Here is a 21,045-nt window from a genome sequence, read left to right as displayed (position 1 = left end):
TTAAGGAGGCAGATGCTTCTGGGGAGCCCACAGGGGGGTGGGAAGCCTGCCTGTCCCCACAGGTATCCTGTCTCTGACCACAGAGATTCCTTTCCTCCCTCTGCCCTGAGTTTGTCTGATCTTTGGGACCATTTTTGTCACCTCTGGCCTCAGTGAACTCTGTGGACTGAAATAGCCACTTCACCTCCCTTTGGGTGTCTGGAGCCGTAGCTCCGGGTTGCAGAGCATGACACCCACACACACACATCATACACACCAACCAAGGGAGGACCCATAGCTGCTCTGAAGAGCGGGTCCTTTCCATACAGGCATTGGGGTCGCTGGCATTCTGGTCCCAGGGAGGAGGAGGGCCAGGGACTCCCGTTTCCATGAGAGCTCACTTCTTGCAAACTGCAGACCCTCCTGGGAAGGTTTTGTTGTGGGCTGCAAAACGGCAGCTCAGCTTGTGGCAAACACAGGCCCTCTGGCCTCAAGCGAGAAAGTGCCACAAACAGAGCGGAGACCTGAGGGGTGTGTGTTTGTGAGCTGATATGTTTCCTTTAATTGTTGGAAATGTTTTATGCATTCGTATCTGCATTTGAAACATTGTTTTGCTTGTTCTCTGCCTTGGAGACTCTGTGCTGGGTGGAAAGGCGACCTACAAGTGTTTAAAACAAAAAAAGAATTTAAAAGGTGTCAAGCAAAATGGTGTTGTGAGCCCCTGGCGAGAGGGCAGTCTGCTGCGCTGTGTGGAAGGCAAACCCTTAAAACATCCCAGGCTAAATTCTGCAACTCCGTTTTCCCAAACAAAACCAGATGCTCCTGCAGTGGTTGTGGTGCATTTGAGATTCCCAGAATCCTTCCAGGTCTCTGGCAGGAAAACAGACTGTCACATGTAAAGATGGTTCAAGGCTTGCACACATATAACCCTTTGGGCTACATGCTGCTTTGGTACCCCGATGCTAGGAGAGCTGGTGGCACTGCTGCCCTAAATGGGTATGGATACTGTGAGAGCCAGTTTGGTGTAGTGGTTAAGTGTGCGGACTCTAATCTGGGAGAACCGGGTTTGATTCCCCACTCCTCCACTTGCACCTGCTGGTGTGACCTTGGGTCAGTCACAAGCTCTGGCACAGCTGACCTTGAAAAAGAGCAGTTTGTGTCAGAGTTCTCTCAGCCCCACCCACCTCACAGGGTGTCTGTTGTGGGGAGGGGAAGGGAAAGGAGTTTGTAAGCCGCTCTGAGACTCCAAGTGAAGGGCGGGATATAAATCCAATCTCTTCTTCTTCTTCTTCTACTCTTGTCCTCCAAGTAGCAACCAAACTCCTCTTATGACCTTTACCAGTTCTTCCCTTCAATGCTGGAGAAACAGATCCCCAGATCCCTTAGGGGAAGGAACACAAGAATGAAACGAGGAGTGTCCTGGCACAGAGTCCCCCCCCCCCCCCCCCCTTCATTTGATGGGTTCCCTACAGGTCGTACTCCCTTAACCGTGCAACACTGCTCAGTGTTCACTTCTCATAAATCGTCCATTTATTACTGGTGGTAGTGGGAAATTAAAGGAATGTAGAACAGGTGGGCATTGAAACAATTCACAAAGCAAGCCTATGGATTACCCTGGGTTGCTCAGTCTGCATCATGGAGCTTGTACTTGTGGCATGACAACTTGTGTGTGAGTGGACGTTCTTCCTTTCATGATCTGCAATGTCTACCTAGCATCCAAAAGAAAGATAGTTCCTCAAACTTCGGGGGGTTTTACACCCATGCCTGCAGGTCTCTCCTCTCTGTAGCTGGCAATGGGGATTGTGGTATTTTTATTCTTTTGGAAATCCGGTCTCCCAAACTGGTTCAGACTGGCTTCTCTGCTTGCTGGGGCAACCGTCCATTTGGACCCATTCACAGGGCATGAGGTTAGACAAAGGCCTCATTCATTTTTTTTCCTGTGCATGCTGAGGAAGGAGGCATGTTTAGTCCAGCTGCTGCGGATCTAGTGGTGCAGTTTTAGCATCTTTATTTTGAAGGGAAGGGGTCATTGCAGGGATTGAGAGTCATGCTTTTCAGTGGCATGAGATGTGGATCATCCAAGTACATGGTGAACATTGAACCTTGTGGCAAGTCTGCCTACTCAACCAGGCCCCCAAATCATGGTTCACCTTGCTATCATAGCATGTTAACCATGATGTTATCTGTGGGGGAGGGGGGGAGAGCTTTCCCATGGTTCAACATGCACAGTGTCGCAACCCCATCATGCCCTTCTGAAAGGGGGTCATGTGAGGTCCTGCTGACAGGAGACTGCTCTGGGATCTTATATTCTGTCCGTGATGGCTCATGTTTTGTCCACAATTAAAGGTTGAGTGAACAATTGATTGGATGGATGCAATGAGGACAAGGCATTCCTAATCCATGCAGGCTCGATTAAAGGACTTGCTTTTAAAACAAAACTCTCCTTCTCTCTTTCTCATCACAGCTGGGGAGAGAAGCACCCTTCTGCCCTCCCCACTTTCTTGCTAGGTTACCCTTTGACAGATTCCAGCCCCAAAATGAGCTGGCTTATTTCAGTCAACATGACATTCAGCTATCCTCTTTGGCTTCAGTACCTCCTTGGCCAATAATGCTTCCATCCCCAGCTTCCACCCTTTAGTGCCATCAGTGTACAATCCCTTTCATCCCTAGGGCATTTCAGATTTCTTCATTTCACATTCCCTAGAGAAGACTGTTGGCTGTCTATATGCTTTCCCAGTCAATATTTATGAACATTTTGTGATGTCATGGCATCTCAACCAATAGCTGGAGAAAGGCCGCAGACAGGCGTTCAGCCTTTATTAGTTTGCAAATATTTGTGGACCATATTACAATGAAAAACTGTTCAGGCAGTGCACAAGAGTCTAAAGTACAAATGAAAGCAAACCATAGAAAACAGACAAAACAACAACAAAAAACAATACAACAAAACTAAGTCAAAACCAAACTGAAAGTGGTGGCAGAAGATAGAGGGTTGCATTAAACCAGGTCTTTTAATCAAAGCCACCTAGCTCCATGTCTCTCCAGCATATTTATTATCTTAGTTAATGCATGCATCAATCCATCATAAAGATTCATTTGGCGGGAACGAGCAAATAAACGAGAACCCAAAGACAGGAGGCTGAGTTGCTAGTGTCATACAAGACTCCTACCAGCTAGGGTATGACAAATAATGTGCATCTTGGGCATGAGGTCCTTCTTGGATTCAACGGAGCCCCAGTATCAGGAAAATGTGTGTGGTCAGGCACTTGAAGAAGAGGGGAGGCATCAGGGCATACTGTGAACGTTTTCCTCCATTTTTACATTATTTGCTACATTTTTATCCAGCCATTACTCCATTATGGGACTTGAGCTGTCATACATGGGTGAGAGGTTCCCAGAAGGCCTTCCCGTTCAGATACTGACCAGACCTGGAGTTCCTTAGCTGAAGCCAACTAGCTGCATAATGTATGTTCCAAATGTACTTTGGATCCTTAACTGGATCAGCATCAGATGCACCCCCATAAATGTCCAGAATATCAGCCTGGCCATTGCAAATACTTTTTGGGGGGGAGGGGTATTTGTGTGTGCGTGTGTGCACTTGCATGCCTGGAAGTCATGGCAACTTGGATGTTTTCAGAGAGGTGGCTTGATAACTTGCCTCTGCGTCCGGAGCCCTGGTATTCCTTGGAGGTCTCCCTTCCCATTGCTTGCCAGGGTCGGCCCTGCTTAGCTCCCAAGATCTGATGAGATCGGGCTTGCCCGGGCTATCCAGGTCAGGGTGCAAATACTTTTGTCTTTAATCTGCTGGAAACTAAGGAAGGTGACCTCTCTCACAACCATTACTAAGAATTTATTAAGAACTGATGAGGCGCTTGGTACTGTATTTAATGTATCATAGAGGGCCTATATCTGACAGAGGTGATTGAGATAGGATGGGAGTAGGGTGGGGGCACAGGATCTTTTCCTACTCTGATCAGCAACAGCGCAAAGATATTGCAGTGTTGCAGAGAGGATTTTGGAGCACAGCTCTTGGAGGCCTCTAGGATGTGCTAGGGACTCTCATTGTTACCTTTTCAATATCGCTGCCCCCCAGCAATGGCTCACTCTTATGTGAGCCAGCCCTGTTGGGACAGCAGAACAGGTATTATGACAAAAGCGCAGTTCATGTGTTAATGAGAATGCACCTACTACCTGTGTGCATGTGCATATACCTGTGTGTATGTGCATATATTTGCCTTCTATCATCTTCGGCAGATCAGGCAACTGGTTCCGTCTCTCTGCCCCCATGACTTAGAGGAATTTCAGACAGATGATATAATCCGGAACGGTTCCCAAACGGTTTCTGGTCTGTCATTTCAGACAGAACCATTTTAGAACCGGTTTAGGAAATGGGGCTGAAGCGTTTTACCTGTCAACTGCTTCCAAGTAGTCTTCAGTTTCCTCTCCCGGTTCCGATGCGCTTTTTCCTGCCGTTTTTCGCCCGCGCGGGTGACCTCTGGCTTTTTAAAAAATGTTCACTTTATAGCGCTATAGTGCTATAGTGCTATAATGCTATAACACAACAGCATTATATCAACCCCATTGGAATGCCTGGAGTGTTTTGTTATAGTGCTATAGTGCTATAGCGCTATAGCGCTCTAAAGCGAATGTTCAAAAAAAGAAAGCCAGAGTTCACCCGCATGGGCGAAAAACGGTGGGGAAAAAGCGATGCAGTCTGAAATGGCAAACCGCTTCAGATCCAGCTCTTTACCGGAAGGGGAAAGCCATGTGTGAAATGGCAGCCTTATACCGGTTTACTCCATGACGGATCAAAAACGGCTTCAAAACGGGTTAAAAAGGGTAATGTGAAATTCTTCAAAGTTGCAGTGACCCATGCTTGATTACTGTAACTCGCTTTACGCGGGCTTGCCCTTGAAGTTGATCCAGAAACTCCAGCTAGGGCAAAATGCAGCAGCCGATTTGCTGACTGTCACGTGGATTCAGCCAGTGCTGGCTCCCAGCTGAGTACCAGATCCATACCAAGGTGTTGGTACTGACCTTCAAAGCCCTGTGAGGACAGGGACTGATATATCTAAGGGACCGCCTTTCCCCATATGTGCCCTGGAGAGCATTGCACTCAGCGAACCAACATTTGCTGGTTATCCCCGGCCCAAGGGATGTCTGCTTAGCCTCGACCAGGGCCAGGGCTTTTTCTGCCCTGGCCCCAGCCTGGTGGAACATGCTTCCATTGGAGATCGGGGCCCTGCAGGGCCTATTACAATTCTGCAGGGCCTGTAAAATGGAGCTGTTCCACCGGGCCTTTGGGTGAGGTGGCGGGCGTCCAATTATTCCATCTACTGGCCTCCCTTGCTGAAGCTTCCATCTAGTCTAGTTTACGGCCCAGCGGCTCCAGTTTTCAAGACGTGCTATCTGTCCTAAAGCTTATAGTTTCTGTTTCTAATTGTTTTAACTATTTGTTGTGAAATGTTTTAACTCCAATTGTGGATTTGTTGTTGTGAACTGCTCTGAGCCCACTCATGGGGAGGGAAGAATACAAGCTGAAATAAATAAATAAATAAATAAATAAATAAATCCTGTTTGTAAGAAAGAACCAATGCACGTTCACTTTACAAATGAAACCAGAGATCCGCACCTGGACAAATGTGGGGTTTCAATCACTTTTCTGGCTGTACATGTGTCAAATGTAACATGAGAATTACTCATTGTACATATTAAGAAATATCAAGTGTACATGGACTGTATGTGCATTCACTGTAACTTGGGAACAGGCCTTCTGAAGCAAGCTTTCAGGTAACGTTGGACTGTTCTGGAGGCAGGCTAAACATTCTGCTTGACTCAAAACTTCATGTTCTCATGCTAGATGGAATGTGTCACTCTTAAGAGCTGTTGTGGAGAACAGGTTTGTCAGTGGGCTTTAGGGATGACAGCTAGGAACAGTACCTCCATGTTCAGAAGCAGTGTACCTTTCACTATCAAATGCTAAAGGCAAATGTAAGGAGTGGCTCCAAAACGGTGTCTATGCTCTCAGAGTGTCTCTCTACGTTTAATGACGATAACTATACAGTCTACCTTTTTCAAGAGAAGGTGACTACAAGAGTGGGTAAGAGGAGAAGATTGGTTACTACTCTCTAAAGAGATTCCAAGTCCCTTTGAAGCTCCTTTCAAACAGCTTGCTTGACTTTGGGCTTTTGCTTGTTGCCATTTCCTGCTCTTTTTTTCTAATCTTAAGGGGTGGCTACCTTTATTGCCAGTGAACATCCTAGGGGCATCTGGTGGTTGCAAGCAGAGACCAAGCACCAAGCAAAAAAGTTATCTTTTCTCTGGCCCCGGGTGGCGCTTCTCATCCTTGTACTCGTGAGAGAAGCTGGCTATTAAGTCTTTGCGTGAAATGCCAGTCTTTAAAGCACGACCATGACCTGATGTGATGTGATGGCTTTCTGCAGTGTTTCTGAACATTTAGTACTATGGCTCCTGAAGACCAATCATTGCCTGGTTGTGATCAGTAGATTAATCTCTGCATTTGATTTTTGATAGTTACAATTGGATAGATAATCTGCATTGGACATAAGGCTATGGTGGTACAGGTACGTAGTAGAGGCATATTGGAGCTGTGATGATGGACAATTTTACAGGCTGGTGCAGATGTTTTTAGACTACTGGATTAATAACACACGTTTTAACATTCCCACAGTGAATATTTATATGTTCTTTTTTGGTGGGAGATACTGGAAAAATAATTACCAAGGGAGAATATAAAATAAAACTGACTGGGAGCTCCCTTATTTTCCACATACAGTTTTGATTTTGTTTTTAATTTGAAAAAGGAACTTGTGGATGCTTGAGCTCCAACCAGGGATTGCTCATTATGTAACATCCAGACTGATGAACTGGTGGATTTCTTTGTGGGGTTATCTTTTGCTTTTCTAGTTATTTGTACAAGGAACTTCCTGTGCCTCTATATGCTCTGTAGGTGCCTAGAAGCTTTTAAAAAAAGAAATACACACTTTCACCGATATGCATATTCTGCTTAGCGTGCAAATTGTAGCTTCATTTGTTAATTGCTATAAGGTTTCTTTGCCTCTTTTGTGTAAGCTTAATTAGTGAATTGTTGCAGCCATATGAGGGAGCCTAAATGTATCTAAATTGTCTTTAGTAAACACATGGAAAAGAAATGAGTTCTCCATGCAGCTTTCTTCAAGGGAGTTTGATTTGAATGGAATGCAAACACACAATTACTTTGAACTTCCATTTTGGTCTTCGGTTCCATTCCAATGCCCCTGGAACTGTCTCCCTGTCCCCCCTACCCCATCTTCAGTCAAGTGATAACTGGAATTTGCCGTCAGATGTACAAAATCTCCCTCCCCCTCATTAAAACAGGGTTTTTATTAAATGGTCTCTCTTGTATCCTGTGGTGTTGGGCTTGGAAGGAAAGAATGTTGAGGATTTTGAATGAGTTTTTGCCACTGAGGGTTTGAGTGGACTCTGTTGTTGTGGGGTTGTAACTGTACAATACAGTCGAGCATTAGAGTGCATCGGAACATCTTGCAGGATTATTCTTGCCTTTTCTCATTGTGTCTGAAAATGCAGGATGGGGGAAGCAGCAAAGGGTGGGAAAAGAAAGCCACCTGCCCTTGTGGCAGATGCCAAGGTTCAGGTGAGGTTCTTACAGCCCAGTTATTGTCAAACAAGAAAGGAGCAAGACTGCAGGAATGACAGGGGCAGACAATGTGCACACGACAACAGTGTGTTGTTTCGATGGCTGCTCTCACTTGGCCTGACTTGCCCTTTTCCTCCTCCTTGTCTCCAGCTCTGAGCTGCAATGAGAATGACGGGGACCACCTGGACCGCGACCAGCAATACCCCAGCAATCAGAAAACAAAGCGCATGAGGACATCTTTCAAACACCACCAGCTGCGGACAATGAAGTCTTATTTTGCTATTAACCACAATCCAGATGCCAAGGACTTGAAACAGCTCGCTCAGAAAACGGGCTTGACCAAGAGAGTTCTCCAGGTAAGAGAGGCTGAGGCCTTGGCTTTTGCCCCAAGCAAACTGGCAGCTTTCTGAAGTGGCGGAAGGACGACCCTGTGGCGCCTACAGCTGGGTTTGCGGGTGCCAGTTTGCAGTCTAGGCAGGCCAAGGAATGATCTGGCTCTCTGCTGCGTCGTCAGGAGATACTGCCCCCCCCCCGGAAACTGCCATTGCGTGAGCTTTGAGAATCATGTGTGGTTTTCTAAGAAAAGTTTGCAGAATCTGCAATGCATGTGCATCCCATCCTGCCCATGCACTGTCCTTTTTCTTAAGTACAGCCAGTTTGATCGAACACTTTCTAAGTTCCCTATTAGATGTTGAGCAAACTACTGTCTGTGTGTTTCTGACTACAGATTCAAGAAGTGAAGGGCACAGTTTAATTCTCAGATGTCCCATAGGCTGCTGATCACCATCTAAATGCACCCAGAAGGGCTTTAAAGTGTAAGCAGGAGGGGGAGCCCCTGGGTGAAATAACACAAGTGTAAATGAAACTCTGGCAACATTTACCCCCTGGGTGGCTGGGTGGTTGCAGATGCTTTCCCACCAGGCAGCCTAGCTGGTTGCTGCCTAAAACAAACACTTTTCTATCCTTAATGATCTGTAAGACGACAGCAGTATCAAAACAATTCAAACCAAGTTAAGCATCAGTAAAAGATCTGCATAAACAATAAAGACAGATGGTATTGCTGTGGTGCTTGGTTAGGTGGACACTTCCAAGGCAACTAGACTGTGTCTGAACTGCAGGTAAGCTGGCTTTTGCTTGCAGCGGTGGCACAAATTCATAGCAGGGTCCCCTGCTGGCTATGTCTGCATGCCATTGGAGAATGTTTGTGACATCCTCTGTTTCCGGCTGCGCCTTCCAATTTTTTAAAATAAAGATCCAGTGGCACCAGACGGGAAATCGAGTTCTCTTTTTTGCCACCCTTTGTTAGTTTATTCTGACTACCCCACATGCACACCCTTTTAAGAGCCTTACTGTAAGTTTTTAAAAAAGATTTATGCACCAATGAGAATGAAAAAAGACATGTGGAAAGAGCCTACGTGGGCCTGCTTTTAACCATGGTTGGGTGTGATGTGGGAAGTTTGAAGCATGAGATGGAGGCAGGATGGGAGTGGAAATCCACCTGATCTCATGATCTCCAGTTGCCAGCTTGGTGCCAGTTCTTTCATGTGGTCAGTCCATGGAGGTTGCATGGCGGACATGGAAGGTCCAAGGCAGACGGAATTTGTGCTGTGCTGTGCTGAGCAATGTTAGCAGAGGCTGATCCCAAGCCAGAGCAGCAGAAGGGCTTTAAGCAGCAATGGTACAACAATTGGCACTGTATACATGGATTCACATCCATTATCTGGAGAAGTTAACACTAAATATAACCCTGACCTCCCCTCCCCCAATGTTGTGTGCTGGAATGGGTTAGATACCTTGTAGGCATAGTGAGCTGCGGTGGCTCAAGTGGTTAAGACGCTGAACTGCAGGCTGTGGAAGGTCAGTAGTTCAGCAGTTCGAGACCCGAGTTGCCGCATGACGGAGTGAGCTCCCGTCTCTAGTTCCACCTCCTGCCAACCTAGCAGTTCGAAAACAAGAAATTGCAAGTAGATAAATAGGTACCACTTCGGTGGGAAGGTAACAGGGTTCCGTGCGCCTTGGTGTTTAGTCATGCTGGCCACATGAACACGGAAACGTCTTCGGACAGCGCTGGCTCTTCAGCTTTGAAACGGAGATGAGCACCGCAACCCTAGAGTCGGACTCGACTGGCTTTCGAGCAAGGGAACCTTTACCTTTACCTTTTAGGCATAGTGAGAATGGATAAAATGACATTCAGGCTACCTTTGAGCCCTAGAACTTATTGTTTTGAAAACGAAGCATTCTGTGTAGGCAGATGTATTTCCAAGGCTAAACCCTTGCAAAACCAGGAGTGCAACCTGGATTTTTGCAGGCAAGCTGGCTAGGTGTCTCCACAGGGTTTATGTCAGCCCAGAGAAGTTCAGTGATCAGCAGCCGCTGAAGCGGGATGACCTGCAGCATACTGTGGTGGCGTTAAGCACTCAGGCATCTGGACCAAGGATCTAAACCTCCATGACATGCGTTTGCAAAAGGCCATGTGCAAAGGTCCTCATATGTTTGCTCACTGTCCCCATTTTGGAGCACATGAAGCTGCCTATTATTAAGTCAAAGCATTGATCCCATTTAGCCCAGTACCATCTGTTCTGACAGGCAGCAGCTCTCTGGAGTCTCACATAGAGGTCCTTCTCATCACCTACTTCCAGATGCTTTTTGTCTGTGTGTGTGTGTGTGTGTGTGTGTGTGTAATCCTGGGGCCTCCTGCATACAAAGCAAGTGCACAGCCACTGAGCCATGGCTCCTTTGAAGCATAGGATAAACTACTTCCAATAGCTCATGGCTATCAAATGGCAAGACATGCCAAGTTGGTTTCCTTAGCCCTCATTTCTGCTCAGAAAGTTAGTTGGATATACCTTGCTTTTAGTTTTGCTGTTGTACAGTTTGTTGCTAATCTAGCTCTCCATTTAAAGGGTTGGCCAGCTGTTCTCGAAATGCTTAAAGTGAGCATCTGAAGTTTCTTCTGATTTGGAATTTGAAACTCCAGTAAGATTTCAGATTTGTACAAAACTTCACTCCAGTGTGGCTGGTGAGCCGAGCACTATCAGCTGTGGTTTTTTAAAGCCCAAAGAGGGGAACAGGAGGATGGCAGTGCAGAACTACTACCCTCCTTAGACAGCAACACAGCAACAAAATTGTGCCCTTGTTTGCTGGTGGCAGTTTCTTGTGGCCATGGGTGGTCTGAGGCTTGGGGCATCCAGGGTAGCTGCCACTGGCTGGGGGGGGGGCTGATTGCCCGTGGCATCATCCGTCTGCCAGAAGGGGGGGGGGAATTCTAGGGGCCCAGAGCCCCTAAGTCCACCCCTGCTTGTGGCTGATTCACACTCTGCCTTTTGCAGGATTCTGTGAGTGTGTCAAGGAAGAGTGTGAATGTTTTACGTGCAGGCTGCATCTTAGCTAGCTCCAAAAATGCCTGGAGTTGGGGCCACAGGCTTCCTGGGTGTGGGTTAGTAGAGAATTAAAGAGCACCATGGAAGAAGAGGAGGGGAGAACTATGTATGCTAACCAAAGAACCTTGAGGAACAGCAGGATAAAAATCCACGAGACAGGAAGCAAATGGCACCCTTACAGCACTTTCCCCCTGCCTTCTCCTAGGGACAGTCTGCAAGAGTGATCCCTTGTCTGAATAACAGAGCCATACAGAGAAAAGGAGGAGCTGGGTGCACAAAGGTTTTGGTCCTGCTAATAAAGGAATGGAGTTTAGCTGTAGCTTAGGGGAAGAAGAAGGTTGTGTCCCAACTGCCACACAGTCTCATAATATTTCCACCAAGCTCAGCCTTCTACTGGTGATGATTGCCAGCATCAGATGCCCTGAAGGATAACATGAATTTCATAGCAAACATGTTCGACTGGGAAACATACCATGTTTGAGAGGTGTGATCACCCACAAGCCAAGTGTTCAACCTCTGATCTGTTCACCAGGCTGCCACTCCCCGTGAATGACCATCAAACAGCTTTGCAACTGTGTGGTAGTGGTGGTGGTAAAGTTTCACTTCCTTCTCTCTTTTTTTTGTATTTTTGCATTTTGTGTGTGTGCATGTGTGTGTGCACGTGTGTGTGCCTGTGCCTCAAAGTCATGGTGACCTCTGGCGACTCCTACTGGGACATGCAGGACGTTCAGAGAAGTGGCTTGATAGCCTGCCTCTGCCTCCCGGCCCTGGTATTCTTTGGAGGTCTCCCATCCAAGTACTTGGCAGGGTCAGCCCTGCTTAGCTTCTGAGATCTGACAAAATTGGGCTTGCCTGGGCTATCCAGGTCAGGGCTCACATCCTAGTCTTGTGGGGGGGTTTACATCTGCATAGTAGGTGAATTGACTCTGCCTGGGGCCATGGATGGGCTGGTCAGGTAATTATGTGACATGAGGGAGGAAGTATGTCTCCCATAAGGTTGTGTGGGACAGTGTAGGCATAAAATGTGGATAATACAGAGATAAATAAATACCCAACAGTAAGACATTTTTTAAAAATACAATGTTTATAATCATTGGTTGACTCTCTGATTTGCTCACGGTTTATATGATTGGCTGCCAAGCAGCATGCAATGACTATTGGTCTGTGGAGGAGGCTGCATGGGGGAAAGTAGGAATCCTACCAGGCTGTGTGAGAATACACACATGTGAAACACTGTCAATTGCACTGTATGGTACTGTACTGTTTGAATACATGAACAGTTACCTGACGAACAGGCTTGTACTGTTCACAAACAGCCAAACTAACACAAAATCTTCTAACTGTTCATGACTGGCAAACAGCTCATGATGTGAATTGGTGGGTATGTGAGCAACCCTAGACGCACTCTCCCACCTAAGCTTCCAAACAGAGAGTGATGAAGACAGCCAGCCAAGCATCCTGGGACTATTCCCAGCATTTGGAAACCAGAGGTATGTTGCCTCGCAGTATGACAATTCTATATTATTTGCTATCATGGCTATCAATGAAACATTCAGAGAGCTGTCCTTTAGCTATTTATATAATCCTTTTAAAGATGACATGCTAGAGGTAATAAATTGCTCAAGTTAGTTATGTTTGTGAGGTGTTACTAGTAACAAATCCAGGGCCAGTTTGCCTGTGTGAATCCAATAAAAACGTTGCCAGTGTATAGAAGCTGAGACTGAGAAACAGGGCTCATGTGGAAAAGAAAGCCCTGCCCCTGGGACTTTACCAGTCCTCCTGTTTCTACTGGGTAGCATTCCAGATGGTCCTGCCTCCATGTTGACACCACAAGCCTTCCCTGATAGACAGGGACAGGTTCTGGAGTGTGTTGTTTGTGGAGGGGGGGGGCACAGCTGCAATGAGATCTTGTTTGCCCTGAGAAGAGCTTTGCCTGCAAGTAGGCTGTCTTTTACACTGCATTATTCCTTGCCTTTAAACACAGCTCTTAAGAATATCCTAGACAGATATGGTTTCGAGCCTTGGACAATTCCTAGCCAAACCTCCAGGGAGCATCCTTTCCCCATGGAATGGCCCTTTTTTCATGGTCTGCAAAAATAGTTTTGACTCTGTGCTACAGCCCACTGCTCAGCGTCGAGATGCTGACGTTCTGGTGCGTCTGATAAACTGGTCTGAGAGCCTTCTTCCTATTCCACAAAGTCTGAGGATTCTCTATTGTCACTCCATAGTGAAGAAAATACACACTCAGAGTTGTTTTCATTGGTTTGTACCTCATTTGGTCCTGGGTTAAGTTCTGCTATGAAAACAGAAAACAAGATATGCCCTGGCACAAATTAATCCCCGCTAGACATCCCATCATATGGAACAGCAGCTATGCCTTTCCTACTTTGCATATAATTAATATTAGTTACGCAGTTTATTTTTGCATAACTTGACAGTCAAAGGCTAGGAATGGGAATCAGAAATTGTACACATGGTTGTGCAGGGACCAGAATCCCCATCCTGAACAAGTGTATGCAGCAGAAATGGGTCACTCAGTGTAGCAGTTCTCCTCTACAACATCAAGGACCGGGAAATTAAACCTGAAAATAAAATTCAGGCACATTCTGAGGATTCCACATTCTGCTTAATGTATCAAATGCTTTGCGGCTCTGGAGGAGTAGCTGTGTTTGTCTGTTAAGGTGTCACAAGATTTCTGTTTATTTTTGCTGCTCCAACATGTGCGTGGACATGTGTTAATTAATGCCAATGTCCCTGGATGTGACGGGGTTGAGTTGAGGTAGGGCTTAATCCCTCATATCTATTTTCACCACCGTCCTTGGGATGTGAAAAGTAACAAAGACAGGAAGGCTTCTGAGAAGAAGCAGAAATGTTTTATCACTAAGATCTCAGTTTACCCACCCATCTCCAATCTTCCCCACCGGCGGGCATGGCACTCTGGAGTCCCAGCACCTTTTCTTTTTAGAATTTAATCACTAGGCATTGGAAAGCATGAAGGGGTATTCAGCAGAGACTGGAATAAAGCACCCTGGCTTGATGAAACTTGATCTCATTTTGGATCCAGGGAACATTCATCTGTGTTCTGATGGAGCTTTCACGGTCTGATTCTCCTCCTTGAGCCCTTGCTTTCAAGGGCATGACTCAGTGACGGAGCATCTGCCTTGCATACAGATTATCCCAGGTTCAATCCCTGGCCTCTCCAGGATCAGGTAGCAGGGGATGTGGTGGGAATCTGGAGAGCCAATGCCAGTCAGGCTAGCCAATACTGACCTTGATAGACCAATGGTCTGACTTAATATAAAGCGAATTCATGTGTTCAGTTAAAAATAAAGTTTCTAGCCCTTTGTGTCTATAAGGATACTGTCTGGGGTCTGGGATGGAAGTCTTAGAAAACAAAAATGCATTTGAGTAAGATTTCCAGAGACGGGGGGAGTGCTCCAGTGGCTAGCGTGGGCTGAAAGATGGTCCACCAACCTCGGCTCCTGTATCACCTTCTTCATCTTGGGTAAAGTAACCATTAAAACAATGAGATGGGTCACCCGGACACATGAAGCTGCAATATACTAAATCAGATGATTGGTCCATCAAGGCCAGTATTGTTTACTCAGATTGGCAGCAGCTCTCCAGGGTTTCAGTTAGAGGTCTTCTACATCACCTACTTCCAGATCCTTTCAACTAGAGGTGCTGGGGACTGAACCTGGGATCTTCTGCGTGCTAAGCAGATGCTCTGCCACAGAGCTTCCTGTGTTTACCTTTGGTGGAGTTCATAATTCAACAAAGAACCACAAGGATCTGTGACTGGCCCAAGATAATCAGCAAGGTCTCAAGGCTGAAATTCGTTGAGGAATGACTTTTTACAGGGGAGACGAAGTTTGCTATTGCTATTAAAAGGGAGACAAAGGGTGCAGTCACACGTGCGAGATGAACCGGGGGGGGGGGGCAGCGAGGCTATTCCCTCCAGAGGAATTTGACCCACAGTTGCACGATCACACATTAGGCGACACACCCCTAATGTAGCCAATCCTCCAAGAGCTTACAGAGCTCTTCTTGCAGGGGTTACTGTAAGCTCTTGGAGGATTGGCTACATTAGGGGTGTGTCGCCTAATATGCAAAGGAGTTCCTGCTACAAAAAGAGCCCTGGATGCAACCATGGGTGAGTAGGGGTTTTTTTGCCGTTTGTTTCCAATTCGCTTAAACAGGGAATCGATGAATCGCATCTCAGCACTGAGGGCTCCCTAAAGAGTGTGCGATGATGCACATACTGAGAAGGGGGGGGGGAACAATGGCACGGAGTCGGGATGGCCTGATCAGACCATCCCGATGCCATGAGAGCGCGCTGGAGCGATCAGACAGGGGAAAGTCTGTCTGTGGCCTGTAGCAACCTGTTTGTTACCGGATTTCCCCCGGTGTCTTTTTACTCCAGTTCTGCAGTGAACCAAAACTGGTTGTCGACGGGTGCGGGGGGCTTCCCAGATGTTTGTGTCTGATTGCGCCCTTTAAATCTGCCTGGCATTCGCACCTATGGTGCGGCTAATTGTGCATGTGATCACGCCCAAGGTTTGCTAATAACTTAGAGATGGCAACCACTGGATCGTTTGGGAAGGGATTTTAGTTCAATGAGACAGTAACTGCTTTGCATGCAGAAGGCTACAGCGTCAGTCCCTGCATCACCACCTAAGATATCTTGGCTAGCAGGTAGGTTGGGGAGTACCACCTGAGACCCCAGAGAACTGCTGGCAATCAGTACTGATCTATTTATTTATTTATTCAATTTGTACCCCACCCTCCCCGCAAGCAGGCTCAGGGCGGCTAACACAGTTGGTACAAAAATACCAATAAAACCACATAAAATAATTTTAAAACAATTCAATTACAAATGAATCATAAAATCATAAGGTGCTAGTAATTCTTCATTAGTTACTTGAGGTGGCATACTAAGAACTTTTGCAAGCAGACAGTCCAGCTCAGTGGTCTTCTTGAGTCACGCGATGGTATAGACCAGATGTTAAGGCTGAGGGCTGGGCTCGTTGATGGTAGTAGTTAGGACAGCTCCTTCATTGAAAGCCTGGTGGAAGAGCTCCGTCTTGCAGGCCCTGCGGAACTGTAGAAGATCCCACAGGGCCCTGATCTCTTCTGGGAGGTCATTCCACCAGTAAGGAGCTGCCACTGAGAAGGCCCAATGGGATCTGATGCGGTGCAAGGCAGCAACTCAAGTTTATTTAACTGTACACACGAGCCTGCTGGGGGGGGGGTGGGCTGAGAGGGTCTGATGGCAGATGTGGTAGCCTGATGCAAAAGAGAAACTTTCAACCTCCTTAGGTAAAAGACTCACATTTCACTCGTATTGGAGGAATTTTTTTTTTAAAGAATGTTATTTTCCTCCTTTGAAATTTGGATTTCTGGAGGCTTTCTGAACTCCCCTTTCCAGCATCCAAGCATATAGCTTCCTCTGTAAAATAAAGGAAGGAAGGCCACCTTCCTTGCATTACTGGGAGGACAGGATGTTGCTCCAATGGCTGGTGCAACATGAAGAAAGCACCATAGTCCATATTTTGCTTGCAGTCTGGGTGTCTTACATAAAGCAGGGGATGTATGACTGATATATGTTCTTCCTATGCTCAGGAAGGTTTATTCTAAAGTTGGTGCACATGAAACTGCTGCTGGATCCGTTCGGAAAACATGATAGCAACACATGCTGTATCTTAGACTCACACACTAATTTATTAAAAAAAACTTAGGAGGTTTCATCAGGAAGGGGTGCTGTGCTTTATACTGTTGGATCTTGGACTACATTGATCAAGGCAGAAGATGATGGGCTCCAACTGGAGCTAAAAAAAAAATGGAGTCAGACCTTTCTTCCTGAAAAGCGGGCTGGAGGCATTGTGGCTTCTTCTGTACTGGAGGTTATTATGAGTCAGTTGGACAGATGTTTAGTCAGCTTTGTTAGGGGGTCTTTTCATTCTGCAAGGCAAGAGGGGATGGGGGATGGTCTCTGAAAACAGGGTTGCCAGCTTTTTCTGGTCGTCCTGGACCTGTGCAGGCTGACATGTAACAACTTAGGAGAAAAAGTTTTTCCTAGCATGCAGATAAATGAGGCGTTTCTAGGAATTGCTGCTGGTGGAGGGAAGACTTGACCTGTCAGGGCACAGACAACAACAAAGGCAGCCTATGTAAGCAGGGCGAGAAGGCCTGGGATGGCAGCAATCACGGGATGCAGCTGATGCACAACACAGGATGACTGCTTGAGCAATGGACTGGGGTCTGGGGCCCAGATACCCAACCCACGGCTAAACTGAACAACTGTTGCTGGGGAGATTGGACTGTTGTGCCTGCAGCTATGGAAGTGGAAATGAGAGCAGTGGGTCTCCCAGTCCCATCTCAGCAGCCTCCAGGAAATGAAACACTGGTGGGAATGCTGTTTGCAAATGAGTTGCTACTGCAGTTCATTCATTCATTTATTCATATATATCCTGCCTATATTCATATATACCCTTGCCTTTCTCCCCAGAGTGGCATACATGGTACTCCTCTCCTCCATTTTATCCTCACTAACTCTGGGAGGTAGGCTAGGCTGTCATGGTGCAACAGAACACGTCTTGTTACAGACTGGTAAGTAGTTAAAGAAGAGGAAGCAGTGACAGTTTTCTACAGTGGAGGGAAGGGAGCAGTGAGATTCTCCAAAGACCTGTACCAGGGCCAGTGCTATCTAATATACATCTGCAAAACTGCAGATGACACAATATTATTCAAACTGGTCAAAACCCAAGTGAACATCAAAGGGCTCCAAAAAGCCTCTCTCCAGATTAAACAAGAAGGCAACAAAATGCCAAATGAGATTCAATGTAAGTAAGAGTAATGCTAGGTAAGGCACATTGGGGCAAAACATCCAGGCAAGAGATCCTGGCATGATGGTTCAATGAAGCCATCAACTGAGTGTTTGGTGAAGGTAAAAAAGGCAAATTCCATGTTAAGGATTATTAGGAAAGGGACTGAGAATAAAATGTATTATTATAACGCCTTTGTATAAATCTAAGGTATGGCCTCATTTGGAATACTGTACATGGTTCGTAGTCATACCATCTCAAAATGGACATAATGGAGTTGGAAAAGGAAAGTGCAGAAAACTGCAGTGACAATGTCGATCAAATCAAGGAGCTGGAACACCTTTCCTACAAGGAAAGGCTAACAGTGATGGAGCTTTTTAAATCAAGAAAAATAAAAATAAAAGGAAGGCATTATATAAAAATTATGCTTGATTGGAACAAATTGAATTAATCATGCACTGAACTTGATTAACAGTAAATTCAGGAAGGAGAAAAGGGAACTCTTTTTCATACAATGCATAATTAACATACGGAATTCACTGCCCCAGCTTGTAGTGATCTCCACTAGGTTAGATGGCTTTACACAGATTCATTGTCAGTGACTTATTAGCTATGATAAGTAAATGGACCCTCCATTTCAGAGGCCACCTGAGCTGAACAACAACAGAGGGTTGTTGTCTCCATGCCCAGTTTATGAGCTTCTTAGAAATGGCCAGTTGGCTACTCTGGGGAAACAGAAAGCTGGATGAGATAGAACCACTTTCCCCCAATTTGCAGGGCTTTTCCTATCTTCTTTGCTGCTTTATAGGACCAGGTGAAAGTGTATGGGCAATTTTTGTCACCTGATCCATTGAGCTGGTAGCTGCAGTACCATCTTCTGGCCATCTGCCATGCTGGTGCCACAGCACAACAGAGGGCAGCCAGCCCTATCAGGGTTATGAGTCCATGGGAGCCTCAAAATAATCATTTCATCCCCTGCAGAACACTACAGAATAGGCCCCATATCTGCAAAAATACCAGCATGTGAAACTTTGATCCAATAATTCTTACAAAATAAGATCTACAATCTTAGCTTTTACTGGCAGATGAGATACAAACAGCGGGGTCAGTGTTGAGTCCTTAGTTTTGTATGAAGATAATTTCTTAGGGCAAGAAGGAGAGGTTAAGAGCTGGGATTCGTAGGTTTTCTGGGAGGAGAGAGGTGGCTTTAGTTTGGGTGTGATTTTGGTGACTGGGAGAGGAGATGGTACTTCTTATTGATTCACAATAGCATTTTACTACTTGGGCTTGCTTCACTTGGTGGCTCTCAGATGAATGTGTGAAAATGTCTCCAGCATTGGAATGGACACTGGATGATATGATGGTTGGTGGTGGTGGGGATCAATGTGTGGTGGTTCACACATACATACAAGTTAACCACTTTGCTCAATAAATGGTAAATAAGCATGTGTGAACTGCTCATTAATGTCCGTCTGTCTATGAAAATTGCCACCTTTTGTTTGACTAGATCAATCATCTGTCTGCCTGCTGTTTTTCTTTCAGTGCTATTAACTGTGGACGTAGTGTGTTGTTTATTTTTGAAAGAAAACGTTAATTAAATGGCTACTGGGCCATGGCTCAGTTATAGACTATCTGCTTTGTACACAGAAGGTCCCAGGTTTGATTCCCAGCATCTCTAGTTAAAAGGATCAAGTAGTAGGTGATGTGAAAGGTGGATGGACCAATGCTTTGACTCAGTAGAAGGCAGCTTCCTGTGTGCCCCTGTCACACGAACATCTTTTTCTGCTCAACCAGTCTGCCCAAATGCTTTTTTCTCTCCCTATATATTTTACCTCCAGAGAGTGAGACCTTAATAGCATACACTGCCCTGAGAATTTCTATTGCTAATAATAATTTATAAGATTAATAGCAACAATTATTATACTACATTTAACCCTTCAACATTGTCTATTTGACTGTAATTTGCTTAACGATGCAGGAGATAGTTGGATAAAACCCTGTATCCAGAACTCTAGGTGTGAACTGGATAATTTGAGGTTTCTTTTAGCAGGGGTGGATTTTAATATTACATTGGCAGTTGCCAAGTTATTTTCTCAGTCAATCTTTTTTTTTGGTCTTAGTGTGACATCGTTCAGAGCCGACTTGACTGCAAGAGCAGTATCATTAAAGTAAATTGTACATTTAAGCCTAGTTTAATCTGAATTTGGCTCCAGTTGACACTACTCATCTCAGAGTATCTGCTGCTGTTCTATTTTTCCTGTTAAAGACTATTCTGTAACCTGTGTGATGACTTCTGATTTTAAAGAAACAAATATGACTGGCTGGTCCAAGGACACTGGGGGGACTGTGCACAGACGGTGTCTGAACCCAGGTCTCCGCTGCATCACAGTGGCTCTCTGGAGTTGCTGCGGTTGAATCCCACTCACCCCTTTGATCCATTGATCTATTTGTCATTGGAAGTATATCATAATAATTCACATTTGTATAGTGCTTTCAAGCATTCAAAGCATTTCATATATCATTCTGTAACCCCTATAGCAACCCTGTAAGGTAGGTCAATATTATTATCTTCATATTGTGGCTGGGGTGGGGATGAGAGAGGTGCCACCTAGTGAATTAATGGCAGAGGTCATATTTGAACTGGAGACCTCCTGGATCACAGTTCATTCTCTCAGCCACTGTGGGACACCAGCTCAGCCTACAAAAAGGCTGTGTCTAATGTCCACCATTTTAAGTTAACTCTTTTTCTTTTGAATGGTTTTAGGTCTGGTTTCAAAATGCCCGAGCCAAATTCAGACGGAACCTTTTACGTCAAGAGAACACGGGGGTGGACAAGACGTCTGACTCCACGCTGCAAGCCGGCACGCCGTCGGGCCCCGCCTCCGAAATCTCCAATGCCTCCATGAGCCCTTCCAGCACTCCCACCACCTTAACGGACTTGACTAACCCCAGTATGCCGTCTGTCACTTCTGTCTTGACGTCGGTGCCAGGGAGCCTGGAGGTTCACGAATCCCGGAGCCCTTCACAGACGACTCTGACAAATCTTTTCTGATGACTCTTTCTCCAAATAATTCCTTTAAAAAAGGAATTATTCTTAGTTGAATTCCAAGTGTATTGTGAATAGAGGCTTTTCACAGCTGGGCTAGCCACAGCGTAGGGTCTTTCCGGGAAGCCAAAAGGCCGCTTTGTTCTGGTCTGAGAATCG

At 45.8% G+C, this 21,045-nt stretch overlaps 1 protein-coding gene across 2 annotated transcripts in view; it reads left to right on the top strand.

Annotated features, from left to right (window-relative positions):
• Positions 1-20,892, top strand: part of LHX2 (LIM homeobox 2) — a 27,288-nt gene extending 6,396 nt beyond the window's left edge. Inside the window, exons 4-5 of one of the 2 annotated variants that reach the window (XM_015418426.1) lie at positions 7,787-7,992; positions 20,605-20,892. In XM_015418426.1, coding sequence (XP_015273912.1) covers positions 7,787-7,992; positions 20,605-20,892 — 494 coding nt within the window. The remainder of the gene's footprint in view (positions 1-7,786; positions 7,993-20,604) is intronic. The other variant, XM_015418425.1, reaches the window with a different exon arrangement.
• The last annotated feature ends 153 nt before the right edge of the window (positions 20,893-21,045 follow it).

The sequence above is a fragment of the Gekko japonicus genome, unplaced genomic scaffold, assembly GCF_001447785.1.
Source record: "Gekko japonicus isolate JY-2015 unplaced genomic scaffold, Gekko_japonicus_V1.1 scaffold127, whole genome shotgun sequence".
NCBI classification, from domain to species: domain Eukaryota; kingdom Metazoa; phylum Chordata; class Lepidosauria; order Squamata; family Gekkonidae; genus Gekko; species Gekko japonicus.
The sequence above is the reverse complement of the archived record's forward strand: the minus strand, read 5'-3'. Positions and strand labels throughout refer to the sequence as shown.